This window comes from Denticeps clupeoides, chromosome 15 (assembly GCF_900700375.1).
Source record: "Denticeps clupeoides chromosome 15, fDenClu1.1, whole genome shotgun sequence".
NCBI classification, from domain to species: domain Eukaryota; kingdom Metazoa; phylum Chordata; class Actinopteri; order Clupeiformes; family Denticipitidae; genus Denticeps; species Denticeps clupeoides.
In genome coordinates, this window is record NC_041721.1 from 15,816,896 (window position 1) to 15,838,553 (window position 21,658).

Consider the following 21,658-nt stretch of genomic DNA (forward strand, 5'->3'; position numbering starts at 1 on the left):
TTGTGGGATTCAGTCCATTCTTCGACAGTTTAAGGTTGTTTTTAAGAGGTTTCTATGATACAGATGTGATCCGCTATGTCAGTATATTCAAAACCATTTATTAAAAACAATTTTAGTCGGTCATGCCTTAAGGCCTCATGCTCAACTGTTTTTTTTTTTTTGTCCCGTGTGACTTTTTAATTGAAATCATTCAGAAGGGGGCGATGTTGCTCAAACATTACCTGGAGTCCAAACAATTGTTATTAAACCGTGTTATACGAAGATAAACTGCATGGCTTCTACAACATTGATCTTTTTTTAAATGTCTATAATTAGCCTTTTTAAAAATAATTGCCAGATCTCATATTTGCAAAATCATCATGGTCTTTAATTTGTTATTCTTTTTCCCTATTATAGGCGTTTTGAATTAATTGTGCAGCAAAGATAACATTAATAATAATGTAAAGGAATAAGGCTCGTCTGTATTATAAATTTCTTTGGAGTCGATATTGCCAGAAATTGCCCATGCCTTTGCGATCAAACAAACAAAAAAATGAAGAGGTGACAGCGCACGCGTCACGCCTTGGGTGTGCCCCCACCCACCCAGTCATGCTCGCCACCCTAGAAACTCTGTTGCCAGGTGTGTTTAAAAGCGTCCGAAGCGCAGCCCAAGATTAAAACTCGAAACGTGTCACTCCTCGGTTTGGAAGCGTTATTCGTTCATTCATTTACACATCTAGTATTTGAAAAAATACCAAACCAGCAATCTTGAGTGAAATAACTCGGGGTGAAAAAACACATGCACCTGGCAACACACGCCAGGAGGAAAGAGTGGGGCGGGAGCGACGGAGGGGGGCTGGACGGATGGTCCTCATTCTGCCCCTTAGTTACTGTAACCATCTTACGCTCCCTCCATGCCACCAAAAAGGACGGCCGGCGACACGTCTCGGACATACCCGGCGACATTCTGACGCTCCCAGCGCCGACTCGTACCTGACAGGACTCATACCTGACGGCTGGGTGAGTTCGTGAGCGACGTTTCACGTCGTGCGGTGGGACCTGCACCCAGACGTGCCACGCGCTCCAATTTTAACCCACACCATCTTGCTGTTAGTACAATTTTCTTTTTTTTTTTATTTGTTTTTAATAATGCATAACCGGAGCCGCCACGCCCACAGCACTTCGCCGTAACAGCGCAGCCGACGTTCTGCGGCTAGCTGACGCCGAGTCGGTGTGGCCGCCGATAGATATATATATATACATATATATATGAACACTATGATTATGATTATTGTTTTTAATGCGCCGGCTCCGTGTCTGCGTGTAATGCTGCCCCTGCGGCCACGTTCGGCGCCTTTTGCTGGGGCTCGGGGTTCATTCGTTAGCCGTGCGTGTGTTAGCGGCTCTCCGCTCCTGTCAGGTCGCGATGAGATTAAATTACTGCGGAACTAATTGTGCTCCCCGCTCGTTTAGTGTGTGTTTCCCCCCCCCTCGTGATTAGAACGAAGCGCCCGTAGGCCCGGACCTCACCCTCCCGTCTTTAAAATGCACTTTCCTGCGTCCGTCCACCTGCTCTGTGGCGCATAATGTGATTAGCGGGGCTGTTAAGCAGCCGCTTTCCAGAGCTGATTCTGAGGCGCTCTGGCCTGGTCCTCCGAGGTGGGGACGCCCGGTGCGCGGCACGAAGGAGCAAAGTGCTTCTTCTCCTCTGCTTGGAGCCTATCGGGGCTTTTATACGACCTGCAGTTATACAGGAGACACTCTGGAGAAGACCTGGAGAAGGTGGTGTGCTTTCACGGGATTTGCTTGGTTCCTGCACGCCCGACCGCACAGGAGTATCGTATGTGGGACCGGTGCCGATGACGGTCCTTCGCGGTACGGAAGTGAAGTGATTGTCATTGTGAGACACTGCAGCACAGCACACGGTGACACAACGAAATGTGTCCTCTGCATTTAACCATCAGCCTTGGTGAGCAGTGGGCAGCCATGACAGGCGCCCGGGGAGCAGTGTGTCGAACCGGCAACCTTCGATTACGGGTCCGCTTCCGTACCTTTCCTTTCCTGAGTTTTTGTGATTTTAAATGCTATGGGGCACGAAGATGCAAGTTTTGCAGACAGCCGGGTTGTTAGCAGGCTGCGCTGAGATATATGGCTGAATTCGCATCAGATCGGAATGGCACACTGCACCTTTAAGCAGCTCAGGCGAGTCAGGGTCAGCGGAACTACGACGTCTGTGTTATTATTTTCATTTTTTCCCCGTCACACGCCTCCACCATTGATACCGTTAGCTCAACCCGGGGGTAAAAGGTAGTGTTTGGCCCGGGCCTTGGAAGGAATGTGACCAGCCCTCCTCTGTCCCCGGGCGAGTGAGCCGCCGAGTGAAGACATTATACACAGAAAAGTTATTGGATGAAATAAGACAAACATCAATCTGCAGCTGGGGTCTTTCTTTCTCTTTTTCCCTCGCTCACTCTCTTCCTTTCTGTCCTTCTGGGTTTGTGAAAGCCCTGCAGCATTTTTAGAAATAACAGTGTGCACCTCTCACAACGGATTCCTTTCTTCTGCCTGTTTCTGCCGTTATTATTATTAAATCAGAGTAAACCCCCCACCCCCCGGGGCGTAGTTATTAACGGTCCCGTGGGATGATGTGCAGTTGACAGCCAGCACGCCCCATATGGCACAGTGGCTCGGGCCGGGCGAATCGCTACCGCCCGCGTCTTGGCCAAGTCGAGCGAGGGCGCGAGTGACGGAGGGCCCAGCTCGCCGTTTATCGCTGACCGATGCCTTTTTGAACATGACGCTCATCCACTCGTATTAGTGAGAGTGTCCAATCTGTGTCACAAACTGTCAACAGTTGTGGAGAGCAAGGCCTTCATGTGCTCATATGACCTAAGTAGTCACAACTAGGGTCATTGCTTTTGCTGCTGTGACTTCATGTTAAATAATTAAAATAATTATGTTGTTAAGGTGCAGTTGTATCCAGTCATCCCATCCAATGGTGTGTATGTGTCCTCTGCGTTGCATCCTTGTGTGTGTTGAATTACAATATCTGTAGTGATATCAGTTCAGACATCTTGACCTGAGCCGACGCTGTTAGGCTGAATTTACAGTTGTCGGCCTAGCGGTTCAGGGAACAGGCCAAGGTGCCACCGTCCCCACACACTGCTCCCCGGGCGCCTGTCATGGCTGCCCACTGATGGTTAGATGCAGAGGACACATTTCGTTGTGTCACCGTGTGCTGCAGTGTTTCACCATGACGACCACTCTTCACTTTCACATGTTGCACCTTTTCAGAGGAAATGCACTTTTGAAACACTTTTCACCACCACTGGATTCTCCTTTTTCCGTGGTTGTTATGGGAAATGACAGGTCTCAGTACGCTTAACATTTTTAGCTACTTTTAACCTAAAAACGAGTCCTGTTAACGTTCTGTTGGGTATCCAACTGTGATCTCACAAGTCCATTAATGATAGTGAAATTGGGCCCGGCCATGTATCAGGTGTCATGCCATACGATCCAGGCTTCGAGAAAGGCCTGCCGTTCATTCCACGATGACGTTAAAGTGCTGATCCCTTTCTGAGCCTACTGTGACAATCGTGTGCACGTAAGAGCAAAGGAGAGGCCGAGGTAGAGAACAATCAGCTCTGACTCGACACTACTGTGCAGGTGCGGTCACCAGAAATAGCTTTGCCGCTTTAGGACAACAGATGCATGTGTTCGGAAAACACGGCCGGTCAGGTTTTGTAAAGACAGTCGGTCGAAGAAGAACAGTACATGTTCAACCCATGAGATTTTCTGCAAAAACGGGATCGCATCAATATTCCCGACATGCCGAAAGTGAGCAAGCTTGCTGTGGGACCACGTTAAGTGTGTTTTAATATCACAGGAGCAAATAATTTTTTTTGGACAGTATTTACTGTAAAAGTTCTCTAGAAAGAGGTAGGTCTTCAGTCAATGATTCCGCCACCTAGGAGACAAAACTGCTAGGAGTATCTAGATAATAATAATAAATCAAGTGAAGTGATTGTCACATGTGATACACAGCAGCACAGCACAGAGTGAAATTTGTCCTCTGCATTTAACCCATCACCCTGAGTGAGCAGTGGGCAGCCATGACAGGCGCCCGGGGAGCAGTGTGTGGGGACGGTGCTTTGCTCAGTGGCACCTTGACAGATCGGGATTCGAACCGGCAATCTTCTGATTTCGGGGCGTTTCCTTAACCGCTAGGCCACCACTGCCCCTTGATGCATGTCTTGTGCTTTGAGAGATGTTCTGATCTTCTGAGCAGCGCTACCCATTTTAGCTGGGGGTCACCAAATGGCAACAGCAGCATGGCACCCCCCCCCCCCACAAAAAAAAAAAAAAAAACACGATCTGTCACCAAAATTCTTTTTGGTTTTAGAGCAGAAGAAGCAGGGAGCCGTAAATCATACTGGGTGTCTGAAGATGTTGCATGTTGGAAGACTGAGTGGAGCAGAGAGATGGGGGTGGGATGTTTCTGCTAGCAGATATATAGATTTATGGGATACATGGGAGTCTATGGTGTTTGACACTGGCCTTAAGCAAAGCAAGCGCTGGAGGATTTAGTGTCGAAACGAATTAGGACAGGGAACAGAGCTGTAGAATTCTTTCTCTGTGCTGTTTAAGACATGCGGCATGGACACGTTTTTTCTTGATTCTTTCGTTTTCCAATTTTTGAACCTAGATATTTGGAGCCAAATTTTAGCCAAAAGACAGCCTTTTCCAGAGTGTCTTACAGTCAGTAGTTACAGGGACAGTGACCTTGGAGACACTCAGAGTTAAGTGCTCAGGGACACAATGGTAGTAAGTGGGGCTTGAACCTGTGACTTTGTGGTCTTCTGGTAAGTTTGTGATCCACTAGGCTACTACGATTGACGTTTATTTGCATATTTGGTGAATGCTCAATAAAACGCATCAGTTGGTTGATCTTGGTTGTATGTGTTGTGGTGAATGTAAATTTTTACACCGCTAATTACACACATTCTTTGAACTGTGGACTGCATGCCTTGGATGAATTGCACTAATAAACTCTGATCAGTTTGTTAGATGATCTGAACTCATCTGAATGAGTAGCAGTTTTATGTGATCAGCGTTAATTGCCTGTTTATTAGTATTTATTTATTACCCATGATGCTCAGTTCCCTGCACCACATCGCTGCTTGAGTGTGAGTGTATTATGTAGTTTTTGGTAGTCAGAATAAGCCCTTCCCACTGATCACAGGCAATGTTAACATGTAGTTAATGTTGGACTCTAGACCAACATTTTGCGCTGGTTTCACTGATGCGGCCAAATTTTCGATGGCATCACGCTAGCGGTTCAGTTTTCTTTTTTTTAAATCGCTGCCCAAATAGGCAATATTGACTTGTAAATAATAAGTACTTCGCTGAGATGAAATTAAAACAAATCTAATTAAAAAGAAAATCAAAATTGGAAAAAAAGCAAGCGTTTTAAGGGCTTGAACTTGATTATCATCGCGGCCCGATGATCTGCTGCTGCTTGAACTGACATGACTTTGACCATGAAAAACTATGTTAAAAACAACTCGCAACACGCGCAAAGCATGTTGGTACAGTCATGTTGGCCGACATCTGTCGCCACAATAATGTCGGGTTCGGGCTTTTAAAAAGCTGGACTTGTCAGGATCGGGACTAACTTTTAAGGTGTGATTAAAGCTCTAATCCAGCCACATCCACTCTGTTTAATCAGAGGTCTCTGATTGGTTTAGAAAACGGTTTTACAGACTTTTTCCTGCACCTGAACCTGAACGGCTTGTCACAGTTTTTTTTTTTTTTTTTTTTAAATTGCACCATTGATATATTAGGTTACGTGTGCAACCAAATTGATCTCACTCTATAGAGTCCTGGTAATAAAGCTTTGTAATATAGTTTTGTTCCTTAGGGTTTGTAACTCTGACCCTCATGTTCTAGTTGGGTAATTTCCCTTCTTCTATGTCGTATATTGATTTGGTGTTAATTAAAGCAAAAAAAATGTCGTAGCCTATTAATTTGCAATGTTGACCCTGTAGTAAAATGGAGCTGAGTTTGTCCAACAAGAACAAAAAAAGACACACTCACCTACCTGTATTTAACAATCTGCTTACGTAAATAGTTAGGAAAATATGGATTACAAATGAACCTGTGAAGACCTGTATGGACAAAGTTGTATGACCATAAATTCTGCTCTGGTTAATGATGCCCAGCAGCAAAATAGAAAACCTACTTGATCCATTTCTTCATATGGCCAAACGTGGTAATGGAGTCTATAATGATCAAACTTTCAGTCGTGCCTAGCCGTATGCAGCAATGCAGCCTGGTGGGCCATGTGAATATTTGATGAGCGTCGTGCCCAGGACATCAGATAGCCTCCAAATTCAGGTGAGAAGATCCTCAGGTGAAAGCGACTGCCCTCTCTAGCACTGCGTGGGCATCCATTACCAGACTGGTTTATTCCACATTGTGTCTGAGGGCATGCTGAGGTTTCAGGCATGAACACAAAGCATTCTAACAGAGACTGGCACACAGATGTTCAGGCAGGGGTGTTAGTAGCCTAGCATGTAACACACTCACAGACGAACCAGAAGAACACAATGTCATGGGTTCAAACCCCATGTACTACCATTGTGTCTCTGAGAAAGGCACTTAACCCAGGGGGACTGAAGTCGCTCTGAATAAATGTTGTAAATGGCGGGGTTTACCTGGAGGATCCCCAAAAGAATATTTCCATTCTCTCAGGGGGTCCTTCAGGAACTGAAAATGATGACCAGCCGTGTCTGTGGCGGAGTAGTAAGTCCTTGAAGTCTGTCCAGTGTAAAAGGATCCATTGTCACCATGGTAATAGGGTAAAGGGGTGTTGTGTTGCAGATGGCAGGCCCTGCCCCGGGTTCCCTGGGGAATGGAGAGCATCATTCAGCGCTTCCTGTGCAGGTACAGGACTTTGAGTATATCAGAATGTCTTTCATGTCATTGTAAAAAGTACAACAAAATGAGGTGCAGTTGTGTGGGGCGGTGGTGGCCTAGCGGTTAAGGAAGCAGGCCATTATCAGAAGGTTGCCGGTTCGAATCCCGATTCGCCGTACCGTCCCCACACACTGCTCCCCGGGTGCTTGTCATGGCTGCCCACTGCTCACCAATGGTGATTGGTTAAATACAGAGGACACGTTTCAGTGTTTCACAATAACAATCACTTCACTTTCACTTTCTTTAATACTGTATGTAAAAAAAGCTATCTTAAAAGAAGACATATATTATGACACAAACTATAACATTTAAAATTAAGGGTCAGGTAGTAACCTCATTGAACATGAGAACTCTTATTGCACATGAACAAGAAATTGAGTTGGAGGTGGAAAAATGGATTAAATGTGCCCTGATGGCAACAGGGTTGAAGCTGTTGTTTAGTCGCTTTGTCCTGGTTTTCATGTATCTCTTGCCTGTTGGCAGCAGTTGGAACTGGTCATGATCAGGATGTGAGGAGTGATGTTTTGTGCTCTCTTGAGGCCGCGAGCGCTGTGCAGTTTATCCAGAGCGGGTCGAGAACAGCCAACGAATTCCTGGGCGGACTTCACAATCCGCTGCAGGGATTTCCTCAAACAAAATGGGACAAGTGGGACCCAAATGTATGTGGAGGTTGATGAATACCGACCTACAGACTGATAAATGTTGATGAGGCTTAGATCACTATTTGGCTGCAGCTCTGTTCTGAATTGATAGTTGGCTGAGACAGGGTATGTATGAATGCAGCCATCTTTAGGTAGAGTTACGGTATGGGGTTAGGTTCGGGTTTTAGAGGTGAGGATGAAGTTACATTCTGCTCATTTAAGTCCATCTGACTCCCACTCACTCGCCCAGTCATTCCCATGTTGGCAGAGTGGGCCGACGGCTTCCTGCTAATGCCGATTACCCATAACCCCCTGCCTCAGAGCCTGGATTAAGGGCAGCAAGCGCACTGTAAGTCAGTTCTGTGCTGCCTGAACAAAAGAAGTCCATAGGACTCCTGAAGTTAGTCTTGGTAAGAAAATACAGAGACAATCAGAGGTGTTGATGCAATTAATTTTCGGTCATCAATGATCAGTTGCTTTAAATAATAAATAAATAAATAAATAACAATTTTAAAGAATTTGTGTACTTCTAATGTGGATGAGTTTTGATTTTAAAAAAGATAGGGAAACTTGAAAATCTGCATATTTTGTGCTGCAGGGGCAATTTCCTTGTTACTGGATGATTTGTGCAGTTACCAGCTGCAGGAGTGTTTATGTAAGTTCTCTAGCAACAACTTAATCATTAATGACTGAATTGTGGATGAAATGTCCCATAGGTGTCTGGCATAGTTTGTGTGCTTCTCCGCTTATGTTGGGTTTATGTTTGCTCTGGGTGGTAGGAGCCTAGTGGGTACCACACTCGCCTATGAACCAGAAGACCCAGGTTCACTTACCCACTTACTACCATTGTTTCCCTGAACAGGACACTTAACCCCGAGTGTCTCCAGGGGGGGACTGTCCCTGTAACTACTGATTGTAAGTCGCTCTGGATAAGGACGTCTAGTAAATGCATAAATGTAAATGTAATATGTGTAATATCTACAGGATGAAGGTCTGTAGGTTGAAATATGTGTGTTTTCTAATGATATACCTGTTAATTAAAGGACCGATAACCTCCCACAAACATGCACTTATTTTCAGTAGTAAATAAGTAGTTAATGACTGGAATTTGTGGTTGTTTAGATGCGACTCCAACAGATACAGAGACGTCTGCATCACGGTGCTGCCAGAACTCGGCACCAGTGGTCACATTGTTGTGTGTATGCGACGCGTCTGTGCGGTGACAGATATGTGGACAGCAGCGGTCTCATGCATAACTCATAACTCGCCCTTCTCTCTCACGCCGCCCGAGTGAGCATGAGATTAACGCTTCACCCAGGCCTTCACCGAGCTTCCTTCCAGTCTGCTGCCTCTGTGTATGTGTGTGTCACCCCTATAGATCTTATCTTGACATGATGCTGCGGTCACGAGTGAAATATAAAGATTGGCGTTAACCGGTTCTTCTGAAGACCAGGAACTATTTGGGTTTTTAATTCGAGTAAGGGCTCGGATCGAGTAAGGGCTCGGATTAAAAAGCACATACATGTCATAATGGAACCGAGAACTGGGCTACTAAACCGTCTACTCATCATGACTGGCAGGCTTTGTGTGCTTCAGAGTCCCTCGAAACTGGGATTAGCCGCTCACTATGGTGTGATAGGCTGGACTATTAGTTTGTTCAACCTTTGGAATGTGACCTGGGATGTGGCTCCTTTTTTATGAGCTGTGAAGGGAGTGTTCACCTCTGTCTGTTCTTCATATGTTCTGCAGTGGAAAAAGTGAGACTGTGTATCTCTGAATAACATATCCCAGTCAGGCATGTTGGTTTTAAACATGTTAATGTTGCTGGATAAACTACAACTGTAATGTTTATTAACAGATCTAATGTTTTATTTGACACTACTTGTCTTCATTTTATTCAGTGATAAATTACATTACTGGTAAATCACATATTCATATTCATTATGTCATATCATCATATTGTCATTTTTGTAATAAAGAGTACATAAACTGTTCACTATTCTACTCTAATCTTATAGTTACACCAATTCGTCTTCCTGAGTGTTTTGTTTGTGTAATTTTTTTAAAATTAATCTTATGTCATCTATTCTGCAACTATTAGTAAATCAATGTGGTCATCTTAACTAGAGCAACTGATAAGCCACCAGACAAGTGATTTTTCTAAATTGCAGCACAATATGTGATTTTAGTCCCTTTTCATTTATTATTCTCCAGGAGACCTTGTCACGGACTGCATGACCGTGTACGACCGTGTACTCGGATGGTGGAACGTCTCTGGATTCTTCTAACTGGCTTCCTACTTCACATAACGTGTTCATTAGAATGGTATGTTGCCACCCTTGGCGCCCTTTGATTTATTTGGTTAACCATGTAGCCGTCTGATGTGAAGTTATCAGATGTCTTCTGGGTTTAGTTCCATTTAAAAGCGTGCCCATAAATGTAGTTATGAGACAAGTGCGCTCTATATAGACTGTTAAGTATATAACAGGAATAATAGAAGCAGGTGATTTTTTTTTTCAGACAAATCTAACACTTACACACGCACATGCGTACACATTGCACAAAACAATACAAAATATATATATACATTATAATTTTTTCTTCGGCTAGCACTTAACAATCTCTGAGCATGCTCTTTGCTGACAAGTTAGGCCTTATCAAGGCTCTTAGTTTTGTAAACTCAAAATTCTATAGAAATCGAATGAGAATTGCTGATGTCTTCCTCTTGTAAGTCGCTTTGGATAAAAGCGTCTGCTAAATAAAGTAAAGTAAAGTAAATGGCTTAACTGCCCTCCCCATGTAGTAAAGACACCTTGTAGTAAAAGTAGCATCTGGCAAGTCCAGCGCTGCCTGTCGGGCGGAGCACCATGACCTACTTTAGGTAGCGGCGAGCGCCACGGCGGCCAGCTGGGTGCAGTGGAGAGATGCTCAGTCATTTAATCAGGGACCCGGCACCTGGACCCGCCTGCCATTCACGGCTCCCATTTCAATTTCAAATAGGTCAGGACAGCTGGAGCCCCTGCCCCAGCGGATTTATGCAAATGTGGAGGATTGATGCCAAAATGATGAACAGAACCTTGGGAATGTATCAAAAACATATCATCACGATACGACCGTATTAAACTCTGGTATTATAGTTATACATAGGATTTGCATTTTTGGATGTCTATAAAATACAATATACAAATACAACATTTGTGCGTACAAAAACTACATACGTAGTGAGCAAGGTGCAAGTTCAAGTGCGTATTTTGAAGATACATATTTTTTTACTTATTGTACAGAGAAGATAGCTCAATGTGCTTAGACTTGTTTATAAAATGCTAATTCAAATACAACTGATAAATGTATTCTGCAATGAATGGGTATGTTTAGGAAGGAAGGTGAGTTTTTAATTCGACAATGTTCATGGGTGTGTGTGTTTATCTGCATGCAGAGGTGTGTATGATGACCACGAGGCTATGGCCAGCGAACCCCTTGAAGGATTCCATGAGGTGAATCTGGCCTCTCCCACCACGCCAGACCTGCAGGGCCTCGCCGAGCCCCGTCTGTCCAAAAGCAACGCCAGCGCCCCCCCGACCACACTCTACCGCACACACTCCCTCACCGCCCCGCCCAACACCCTGCGAGCAGACCAGCTGCCCACACAGCCTGTCTACTCCACACCCTGCCACCTGAGCAATGAGCAGCCTCACAATGGCAGGTGAGGGATGTTCTCCAGTCATTTACAATTTTACAATAATGCATCATATTTGGGGAATATATGGATTTCTCTCTCTACGTGTGATTTAAAATCACACAAATCACGTTAGGCGCATCACCAAATACGGGAAATTCTTTACAAATATAAAGAATCAATGTTGTCATTACATATGGATCACATATGAAACGCAGCTCAATGCTACCATGTTAGCCTGTTAGCTCGTTTTTCATTTAATGACCTGACTCTCGAGAGGGAGCACTAATGGACGCACTGGCATCATTAGGGTTAAAACTATGGTGTGTGTGTTTGTGTGTGAGTGTGTAACACCGCCTAAGGCCGCTCTGCTGAAGGACAATGATTGACTATTGATTAGTGTGGTGGAGTTTTCTTTTCCTTGCTCTTCATATACATGTGTGCTTTCCTCCAGTGTTCCAGGCCTTGAGGCGGAGGCGGAGCATGGCGAAGGCGGGGTTTTGCACAGTGAGGAGGGGGACAATCCTCTGGCCTTAAGCACAGACAGCCTATCACGACTCAGGAGCCCTTCTGTTATGGAAGTAAGAGAGAAAGGGTATGAGAGGTTGAAGGAGGAGCTTGCCAAAGCGCAACAGGTAAATATCCTCAGAACTGTGTCATTCTAAGAAGTTGTCTGTTTATTACACTCTCCTCTTTATTGCGAATGTCATTATGAAATCATACAAGTTTGGGGAATGTGGTTGTTTTTATTTTTGTGGAGAACTGGTGAACATGGGAACGGAAGCATGAAATTTCATGTACTGTGGCAGGGGCAGAGTAGGATAGTTCTGCCCCCTTTCATAAAAGGCCTCTTGTTCTCCCCAAGGCTCCAGCAGTGAATTAGCCAGAGACAGTAGAGGCCATTACGGTAATGGGCGCAATGCTGCAGTGATTCTGCAGGCTCTGATTGGTAATAGGATTTCTTCATCATGTTGAATCGGGTCCTTTCAGAGCACTCTTGTGCGTTGCGCATTTTTCCTCGCTGTTTTTGTTTTGACCCTTCTTGTCCCCACCCTTGACTGCTGGTTGACCCTCTCTGCAATGTGAGGGAGTTGAATGCCAACATTATCCTTCCAATGATGTGTAACGTTCTGTAAATATTTATTAAGACTGTCCACAACACAGATAACTAAATATAATATCTAATGTAATATGGACTTGATCCTGCAATAAGTGTCACTTTATTATGTACGCAGTCGTTGGACTCAGAACACTTCTGGACTCTTAAACTGTTGCAGATGCAAATGTAGGATGCAAATATTTCTTGAAAAGGGCAGTCTCAAGCAGCAGGCTGCCATGGCAACCATATTTTGGCCCAGACCCTGTTGGTGTTGACATGTGGGGACCCACAGATATGCTGTAAACAGCTGTAGGGACATATTGAAGGATTAGGTAAGGGTTGGCTAATGCTAACAAGAACCATAATGTGTAATGGAGTGACCTTGTGCATGCGCGCACACACACACACACACACACACACACACACACACTGCAATCTGCAGTAGCACTCGCAAAAGAAATATGAATGTGTTCAGTGAACACCGTTAGTTGAATTAATTCACATAGACTGAGATATTTACTGAGATGGTTTACTTGTACTGATGCAGGTTGGGTCACACACACACACACACACACACGATCATCTTTCGTACATCCATCATGACCAACGACTTCAGCTTGACCAGTCCCAACTGTCTCACCAGTGTAGAGCGTAAGACGCCTAGTTCCACAGCTTCTAAACCTGGAGAGCATAAATTTGTTCTACTGTTGGAGACAGAATTGGTGAAAGATGTTGAGCGCTTTCTACTCACTTTAACATGATATTTAACACAACGCACATACAAAAAGTCTGGTTTATAATCATTACTACACTAGTGCATGTAATATACAAGTTTTTAGCTGGTAAGGGTGGTAATGAACATCACTGATGATTTGTATGTGCATTTGTGTGGTTGTGTGTGTATAAGTGTAGCTAGTGGTTTTATATGCTGCTTTTTTATGGTATCTGACATCCAGGTTTCCAACAATTCAAGCTATCAGCTGTGTGCACCATGCTTATAGGCAACAACATATGTGAATTGGTGTGTGTGTAGACAGAACAGAATCACCATCCCATTCGTTTTCCCAATTTACTCCACCCGCAGCCATGCTGTCCAACATTTGAGTTCTGCTGAGCATTTTTTTGGTACAAGTCAAGCAAATAAGGCACATTTTTATTTCACTTCTGTTTCATTCATTTGCTTTGTGTTCCCCTCATTTTTATTTGATTTGCTTCATTTCATTTTTTGTTTCACTTTTTGAAGGAGCTTAAGTTAAAAGACGAAGAATGTGAAAGACTATCTAAAGTCAGGGACCAACTGGGGCAGGAACTGGAAGAGCTCACAGCTAGCCTTTTTGAGGTTTGTCTGGCTTCTTCATCAGCCTTTCCCCCTCCTCACCCTTCCTCTTCCGCCTCCTTGTCGTCCCTGAACGTCCCTCCTCTCCCAAGGCACAGAGTTGTGCACACAGCTATTCGTCTGATTCAGCACATCACATTTACAGCCCGTTGTGGTTCCTTTTTGTGGTCAATGATGTGGCAGGGGGGCATCAATGTCATTTTAATTTATCATATATACATACAGCTCTGTGGAAAAAAAAACAGAGTACTTAAAAAAACTGCCCATTTCTTGTCTATGGCAGTTGCTATATGTTATATGTATGTTAGATTTTACACAGAACAAGAGAAATAAGCCCATCCATTGAGAAATAAGTGAAAACGAAATTGTTGAAGTGGTCTCATTTTTTCCCCAGAGCTTTTGTATATTAGGCAAATAATAAGTCTATAACGTTTGCATCTTTTACGTACCTTCTCCCAGTCATTGGCTGTTGGTGAAGCTTGTGGCTGAATGACTAAATATATATGCTCTCCTGAATGTTCCGGAATTCTCTTATTGACATTGGCTCTCTGAAGCCTGCAAGAAATGTGTGTAATGAGGCTCTTTTTTGATCAGCCACATACATTTTCAGACTGAGGTCTGAGGACAGATACAGTATGAGATGTGCTGAATCCATGTGTTGATCAGCTCTATGTCTCCCTTTGGGTGGAAAGTCTTTAGCTCTTTGTCTTTTGAGTTCTTTTTCTCCTGTTTGAGTTCTCTCATTGTTCTTGAAAGCTCCTTTCAGAGGCTTCTCTTGGTGCGCTGTGAGGCAGGCTTGGCTTGTGTTGGGGGTCTCTTTGGTGTGGTGCATTATGGCTGAAGGTTTGCGGAGGGAATTAAAGGGACTGTGGTTATGACCTCTGCTTTAATTCCACAGGAGGCCCATAAGATGGTGCGGGAGGCTAACGTGAAGCAGTCCAATGCCGAGAAGCAGCTGAAGGAGGCTCTTGGCAAGGTAAACGGGAGGTATATGCAACAGGTTAATGAAAGGTTATGTTGTGCACCAGAAATGTGAAGGCCATCATTTTCCAAAGCTCCAAAGCTAAAATGCATACATCGGGAAAAAAAACTTTCCATTTACAGAAAAGTGGTGACCTAATTTGTCATTGTGGAAGACACTTTGAGTGTCACAGGTGCTCTCAAGAACCTTTGATGCAAAATCATAATTGAGGCGTACATCAAAAATGGCCCTGAGTGTTCCTCTTCAGCCGGGCCTTGGGCGGTGGGCTTCTATTGGAGATGCTGGCAGTGTTCTGGGGGTCCGCAGGACCCTCGCAGAAGTGGAGTCGCACACCCACCAAAACCACCTTAATGAGCACTCTGTATGCTGGCAGGCAACTTGTGGAGAGCATATGCCATCGAGTGGTGATTGATGAGAGGGAACACTCCTGTACAAAAGGCACCTTTGGCCCACACTCCAGTGCTCTCAGACTGAGATTGCATTAAATCACCACTCCTCACATGAGGATTTCTCATCAGCCGGTACTTCATGATGTCACTGCTGAGGCTACATGTTGTTCACACAAATGTACCCTTTTCTGGAAAATCTGTATGTGCTCATCCAGCTTTAAGTATCTGTGTGTGTGCGCGGATTAACCATGGAACGAGGACTGAAACGATTCCACTGGTAGATTACTCCAATAACTCGATCGGAGAAGATCTTCCACTGAAAATGAGCATCTCTAAGCTTTAATTACTTCCTTCCTGTCTATTGCTGCAGCTGCTGCAGATACTATTCCAGCACAGTCAGTAATTACTGATGTGCACTAAGATGGCTGAAGGCAGTTCATTAAAGAAGACAAGGCAACAAAAAGCATCTGCAATTTTTAGAACATAAAAAAATAGAAAGGGGTAGAATGCAACCTGTGCACATCAGAACTTGCTTATGACAATTACACATCATCAGCTGTTGTATGCTCAGTGTTGAATGTAATATTCGTGCCTCTGCTCACAGGAAACTGTGTTCAAATTAGTAGGAGGTCAAGGACACTAGGCTGAAGTTTAGTTTGTGCATCCCACTCATAGCTCTGAGAGCTGGTTGGACACCACTGGGCTTCAATTTGTAGTGATTATATTCGAGGTACAAGAGAACACATGTATATATTCGAGGGGAAAAAAAACGATTTGATCCCCTGATTATGTTAAAATGTTATAAGGCAAATTATTTGATAGAGGATCAAATATCTATTTAATTTATAAAAATGCAAATAAATGTATAACTTTTTTTAAATGTCTGGATTTTGTAATAGTTCTCTCACTGTTCAAATAAACATACAATTGATCATTTCTTTGTTAGTGGGTAAACTTACAAGCAGGGGTTCAAATAATTTTTTCCCCTGGCTGCGCATCCATATATTGGATTATATTAGACTAAACAACAAATAATGATGCATAACAGCTGTTTTATACATGTATACATGTTTTATACATTTTAAACATGTATTTTAAATGTGCTCTAAATGTATTCAAAATACATAACTTTTCAGAATACATTAATGTATTTTGCCAAACCCTGATGTTAATCTATTCTTCTACAGATGTTCCCTTATCTCTAATCTGTTTACCATCCCTTAAGATTGACGTCCTGCAGGCGGAGGTAGCAGCCTTGAAGACCTTGGTGCTCTCCACTTCTCCCACCTCCCCCACTAAAGATCTGCCCTCAGGCCCCAAGGCCCCCTTCAAGAAGGGCCACGCCCGCAACAAGAGCACAAGCAGCGCCATGCTGGGCAGCCAGCAGGAGCTGAGTATGCCCCAGCCCATCGTCCGCGAATGCAAAGAGGTACCCACGCCTCCGACCCACTCTCTGTCTCAATCAAAACGACCCTCTTCTTTCTCTCTCCCTCCATCTTGCTTTCTCCGCGACTTCTGCTCTTTTTCTTTTTTTTTCCTATTGCTATCCTCCTGTACTACATCTTTCTCTGATCTGACATTTTGCATCTTGCAATCTTTCTCCGCATCTGTACTCTCTCCCAGACTTTATTCAAATTTCCTCACTGCTGTACTTCAGATGAACTTCTATAATGACGTTCTTCTGTAGAGATACTGTTGGTGTCTTTAAGAAAAGAGGGGAAAAACCCGCAACTGATTATATTTAAGATTCCTGGCTAAGATGCTATTGATTTAACTGTTTTTAAGTCTGCCTTCATTTGGTTCCTGCAGGGGGTTGGGTTTTTTTTTTTCTTTGTGTTTACCCTTCCATCAAAACAGATTAGAAATGCCCCTAATCTTCATCCCATTTTCTGTCTGAGACTTGGGCCTGAAGATAACACTCAAATAATCAGAACAATTTTTCTTTATTAATCCAATGCTCCTGAGAGGTAAAGGGTTAATATTTCCTCCAGGAAATAAACAGTGATATCAAACATCATGATAAAGGAAAAAAGAGCCTGTCTGCATCCAAAAACATTGTCATAGCCTGTTTTTTATGGGTTTAGTTCTACCACCTGCTGTTAAAATGTGCTGCTTAAAAATACAGTGAGGTGCTGTATAGATCAGTCTGATTTTTGACATTCTCATTAAAAATGCACAGCCAGCCATGGTATCAAAACTCTATTAATGTAAGAGTTGCAATAATACTGCAGTTCAAATGTATTTATTTGTAGTAAATTAAATGAAGTTAGTACTTTTTTTAAGAAACCAAAACTTTGCAAAACATGTTACAAAACAGGCAAACTACCAAAAATCATACAAATATAAACAATAATTTATTTTTAATAATAACACCAAGTAAGTAATAATAATCATAATAAATACATTTGTTTTTGTGTGTGCACATGCACCATTCTCAGGTGGATTCATTGCTGTTCAGTGAATTTAAGACATGGAAGGAGGAGCCCACCCTTGAGAGGAGCTGCTCCTTTTTGGACCGCATCTACAGAGAAGACATCTACCCATGCCTCACCTTCTCTAAGAGTGAGGTATGTGTGTGACATAAATGAATGCTATATTGTATTTTAATTTGTATTTTTCCTATGTGCAGAACCATAACAAGCCTGTGTAGCTGGCTTCTCCGGCCCTGAAATGAAATGTTATTTCAGTGATTGTATACTCCACACTCTTATACTTCATTAGACTGTCAGTTGGTACATCTGGAAGTCTTCCAGGCTATTGCATTAGCTCTTCATCTGCAGTCAGTTTCTGTCCAACACACTGATGCTGGCTGGATATTTTTTTGGGTTGTGGACCATGATCTACCCAGCTGAGACACTGCTGTCCATAAACTTAATATGCTCCCGTCAAGAATGGTCCCCCCTCTATGTTCACTCAATGAATGTGAAAGTGGATGGCATCAAGCAGGTGGACTACAGCCTGTAACTTAACACTTTTAAATTGAGTCTAGAAGTCTATACCTAATTTAGTTGTAGGCAAGAAATGCAGACAAACGGTTCTAATAAAGTGGCCAGTGAAAGCAGTCTGTCCCCCTGCTGTAGAGGCTGATTTTCTGCAAACCGCCTTTGCAGTACACCATACACATGAAATTTTTCTGAAATACTGCCACCCCATGGCTGTCTGCAATACTGCAATAGCTGCCGAGCATATCTGGTTCTGCAGTTAGTTAAAAATATGCAATCGAGCAGGTTCAGGGACTTTGGTTAAACAATTATCTATACCTAGGCTCACTGTAAGCCGATTATTTCTCGAAGGCCCTTGAGTTGTGTGTCTAATGGGGTGGGCAACGGGCCAGCTTCACGTCCTCAGTTTCATTCAGGGTGGTATTACGTGTTTGTTACAATGCCAAGTTGCATGGCTGGTATGCAGTTATAGGCTACTGAAGAATCCGGCCTTCTGTTCATCCAGCCGTTTGTGCGTGTGTGTGTGTGTGTGTTTGCCGTTCTTGTGTGGATTCTCCATTCCCAGCTGGGGTCGGCCATCCTGGAGGCGGTGGAGAGGAATACTCTGAGCGTGGAGCCGGTGGGATTCCAGCCGCTGCCTGTGGTTAAGGCCTCCGCTGTGGAGTGTGGAGGACCAAAGTGAGTAGAACACACGCACGAAATAGAAAATTGTGCAGGTAGATGGCAAACATGCAGGTAAAGTGGTAACCCTGATGTTTCTCTGAATGGAAACAGATTGTGAATCCTGCAAATGTGAAGGCCTGGTTATTATTGGCTATTTTAAAACACTGACAAGGGAATGATAGCAAGGCTCCCACATTGCCGGGTGACACTTTGCCGATGTTTTGTCTCAAGCCAGTTTGAGGTTTTTTTTTTTTTCAGGGAAGCGAGAGCCAATACCAAACAACCAGCCATTGCTATGACGTAACAAATAATAACACTCAAAAAATGCACTGACACACAATCAACATTGGCCACGAAGGTTCGCGTTTTGGCCTTTAAGCACGGCGGGCGTATTAGCCACTTTGGAAATGTGTAACATGAGTAGATTTGAACCAACTCTGCACACTGTCCTCATCTCTCACTCTACAGGTTTTCCACACCGCCCAGCAGTGTTGATTTACGTAAATGCTTGAGGCCATTTTTTAAAACACCCAATCACTAATATGTAGTGTCATATTGTACCCTGTCATTATTAGTGGTGTAATATACTCTAAGGATTTTCCAAGAACACATTTTTTTTTTACTGACTGAGACTTCATTTGGTAAACAGTATATATAGTTTCAACATTTTATTTAATGAGACATACCATAGTTGTTCAACAACTAGGTAAAAAAGCACCCACAATATATATACTTTTGTCCTGCACACTAATCCAAAAGGGCTACACTGAGCCATAAGATAACTCTCAACACTTCACCAATCACATCCTACTACTCTCACTTTACCTTCTGGTTTTTAGCCATCACCTGGGACAGGACACTGGACTACATAAAAAAGTGTGTGTGTCTGTGTGTGTGTGATATAATCTTAAACTGCAGTGAAAAGTCCAGTCTCCAACTCGCAGGTCTTGGCTGCTCTTCTCTGCCACGCTTCTCTCCAAGCTTTCAGTTGATCTGCTGTATGCTCGGCTGCCTCCTTTTGTCATTATTCCATCTGGTTTTGTTCTTTTTATCTTCCTTTTTGTATTCTTTCTTTTCCCCACACTCGGTTGGGAAACCCCAGTGGCTGGAGGTCTGAAATAGTCACGTAAGTCTTCGCTCTCTTTCTCTGCTCTCTGTCTCTGTCCCTCTCTCTCCTCCTCATCTATACACACACAGCCTTGCCTCCATTTCGTCGCACAGTTTGCACAAGATCACTGACTCCATGGTTTGGGATAGGCAGAAAGAGTGAGGTTTAGCTGCTTGTTTTTCCTGTGTTTGATACTCTGGATGTGTTCAAGTCCGCTCTCCGGTTCATCTGCAGAAAATGCGCTCTGAGCGGCCAGACCAAAACGTGCAAGCACAGAATCAAGTTTGGCGACTCCAGCAACTACTATTATGTGTCTCCCTACTGTCGGTATCGGGTGAGTACAGTACAGTACAGTACAACACTGTATTGTGATGAAATTGCAATCATAGACCCTGAATTCCAGTGAAAACACCATTCACACTTTCATATTGACACACTGAGATTCTTTACATTTACATTACTTTTACATTTTTGCCATTTATCAGATGTCCTTAACCAGAGCTAATTGCCATCAGTAGTGACAGTAGTAGTCTTGCTCAGGGACACAATGGTAGTGTTTTTTTTTTTTTAAGTGGGGTTTGAACCTGTGACTTTGTGGTCTTCTGCTTCATAGGTGAGTGTCTAAGGCTAGCAATAAAATCTTTTTTTGCTACAGCATAAAACCATTTCACCCACAGGTCCCAAAGTAATCTTTACTAAAAAATGATCAACATCACAATAACCGTAACAGCATTGTTGCATTTCTCTATGATCTGAATCTAAACCATCCTGAAAAAAAACTTTTCAAGCCTCTTACTTGGTCCAACCTCTCTATGCATCTTTCAGATCACATCTGTGTGCAACTTCTTCACCTACATCCGCTACATACACCAAGGCCTGGTCAAGCAGCAGGACGGTCAGCACTTCTCACTACTCAATTTAGGTTGCAATGGCAAAAACGCATGGTCAGTATTTTAATTGTCATTTTTTTTAATCCTTCATGTAGCTGAACAGATGTTCTGGGAGGTCATGCAACTGCGGAAGGAGATGTCTTATGCCAAACTCGGCTACTACAAGGACGACCTGTGACCGCACCTCTACCCGAACCTGGTGAAGAGTGGCAGCGCTTTCCAATCGTCTCACCGTCCCATCAGACACTCATCTTACTAGAGAGACACATTTTCTGCTGTTGCCTGTGTGAGTGGCGGACTGATCGTGTTCTACTCACCCCCTCCTCACTCATTTCGAAACAGACGACAAAACCATGAATATGCTGCTGAATTTAACCATATTCCATTATCTGTAATAAATGCTGAGTGAAATGAAGTCATTTTTGTTGTTTTTCTGAAGAAAGGAACAAAGCGTTTTGATACGCATTCATTATTGCATACTTCGGTACTCAACGAAGACCGACGAAACCTGTACAATCTTTTCAAATGAGAGTTTTAGACCCATCCTGGACCTTTCAGTTCTGAACTCTAAATGTAGCTAGTGGTGTGATGCTGTGCCTGTGTGTGAGTGTGTGTGTGTGTGGTACATGTCGTCATGTGTTTGTTTTATTCTGTCCTCTCTCAAATCCCTCATAGTAACCTGCCCCTTGTTCCTGGTCACATCGAGCTTTCCTCCGTTTATTTTAGTGCCTTTCTGGAACATTCTGAATAAAAATTGTATACCTCCTGAAATCTGGTTTGCCAGCTTGTTTGTGTGACTGACTTTTTTTTGCATGATGTGAAGTCCAGTTGACAACCAGGGTTGGAGCAAAAATCTATTGTAAAAAAAAAAAAAAAATCCTCTGCAAGAGCGTGATGTTACCGGTCAAAACCTATTTTCTTGAAAGATCCCTGCAGGTGCCACTAGCAGAAATTTCCCAGTGGAGAAATGGCGGC

At 43.5% G+C, this 21,658-nt stretch overlaps 1 protein-coding gene across 7 annotated transcripts; it reads left to right on the forward strand.

Moving 5' to 3' along the window:
* The first annotated feature begins 813 nt into the window (after positions 1-813).
* On the forward strand, positions 814-21,454 carry rab3ip (RAB3A interacting protein (rabin3)). Of its 7 annotated transcripts, none has more exons than XM_028954930.1 (14): positions 7,933-8,008; positions 8,197-8,253; positions 9,813-9,923; positions 11,035-11,301; positions 11,729-11,909; positions 13,617-13,712; positions 14,608-14,685; positions 16,306-16,509; positions 17,519-17,647; positions 18,588-18,700; positions 19,788-19,811; positions 20,028-20,127; positions 20,619-20,688; positions 20,779-21,454. In XM_028954930.1, the coding sequence occupies exons 4-14, from the start codon at positions 11,060-11,062 to the stop codon at positions 20,859-20,861; spliced, it is 1,320 nt and encodes a 439-aa protein (XP_028810763.1). In that variant the 5' UTR covers positions 7,933-8,008; positions 8,197-8,253; positions 9,813-9,923; positions 11,035-11,059; the 3' UTR covers positions 20,862-21,454. The 7 variants fall into 7 exon arrangements, with proteins under 7 accessions (XP_028810760.1, XP_028810766.1, XP_028810765.1 ...); XM_028954929.1 differs by lacking the exon at positions 8,197-8,253 and adding an exon at positions 8,461-8,513 and having other exon boundaries at positions 7,957-8,008; XM_028954927.1 differs by lacking the exons at positions 7,933-8,008; positions 8,197-8,253 and adding an exon at positions 814-999.
* The last annotated feature ends 204 nt before the right edge of the window (positions 21,455-21,658 follow it).

Coding starts and splice junctions, on each gene's coding strand:
- rab3ip (XM_028954927.1), top strand. CDS start 11,060: ATGGCCAGCGAACCCCTTGAAGGATTCCATGAGGTGAATCTGGCCTCT. Junction 13,713..14,607: donor TCACAGCTAGCCTTTTTGAG/GTTTGTCTGGCT, acceptor TTAATTCCACAG/GAGGCCCATAAGATGGTGCG. Junction 19,812..20,027: donor TGGAGGTCTGAAATAGTCAC/GTAAGTCTTCGC, acceptor GTTCATCTGCAG/AAAATGCGCTCTGAGCGGCC.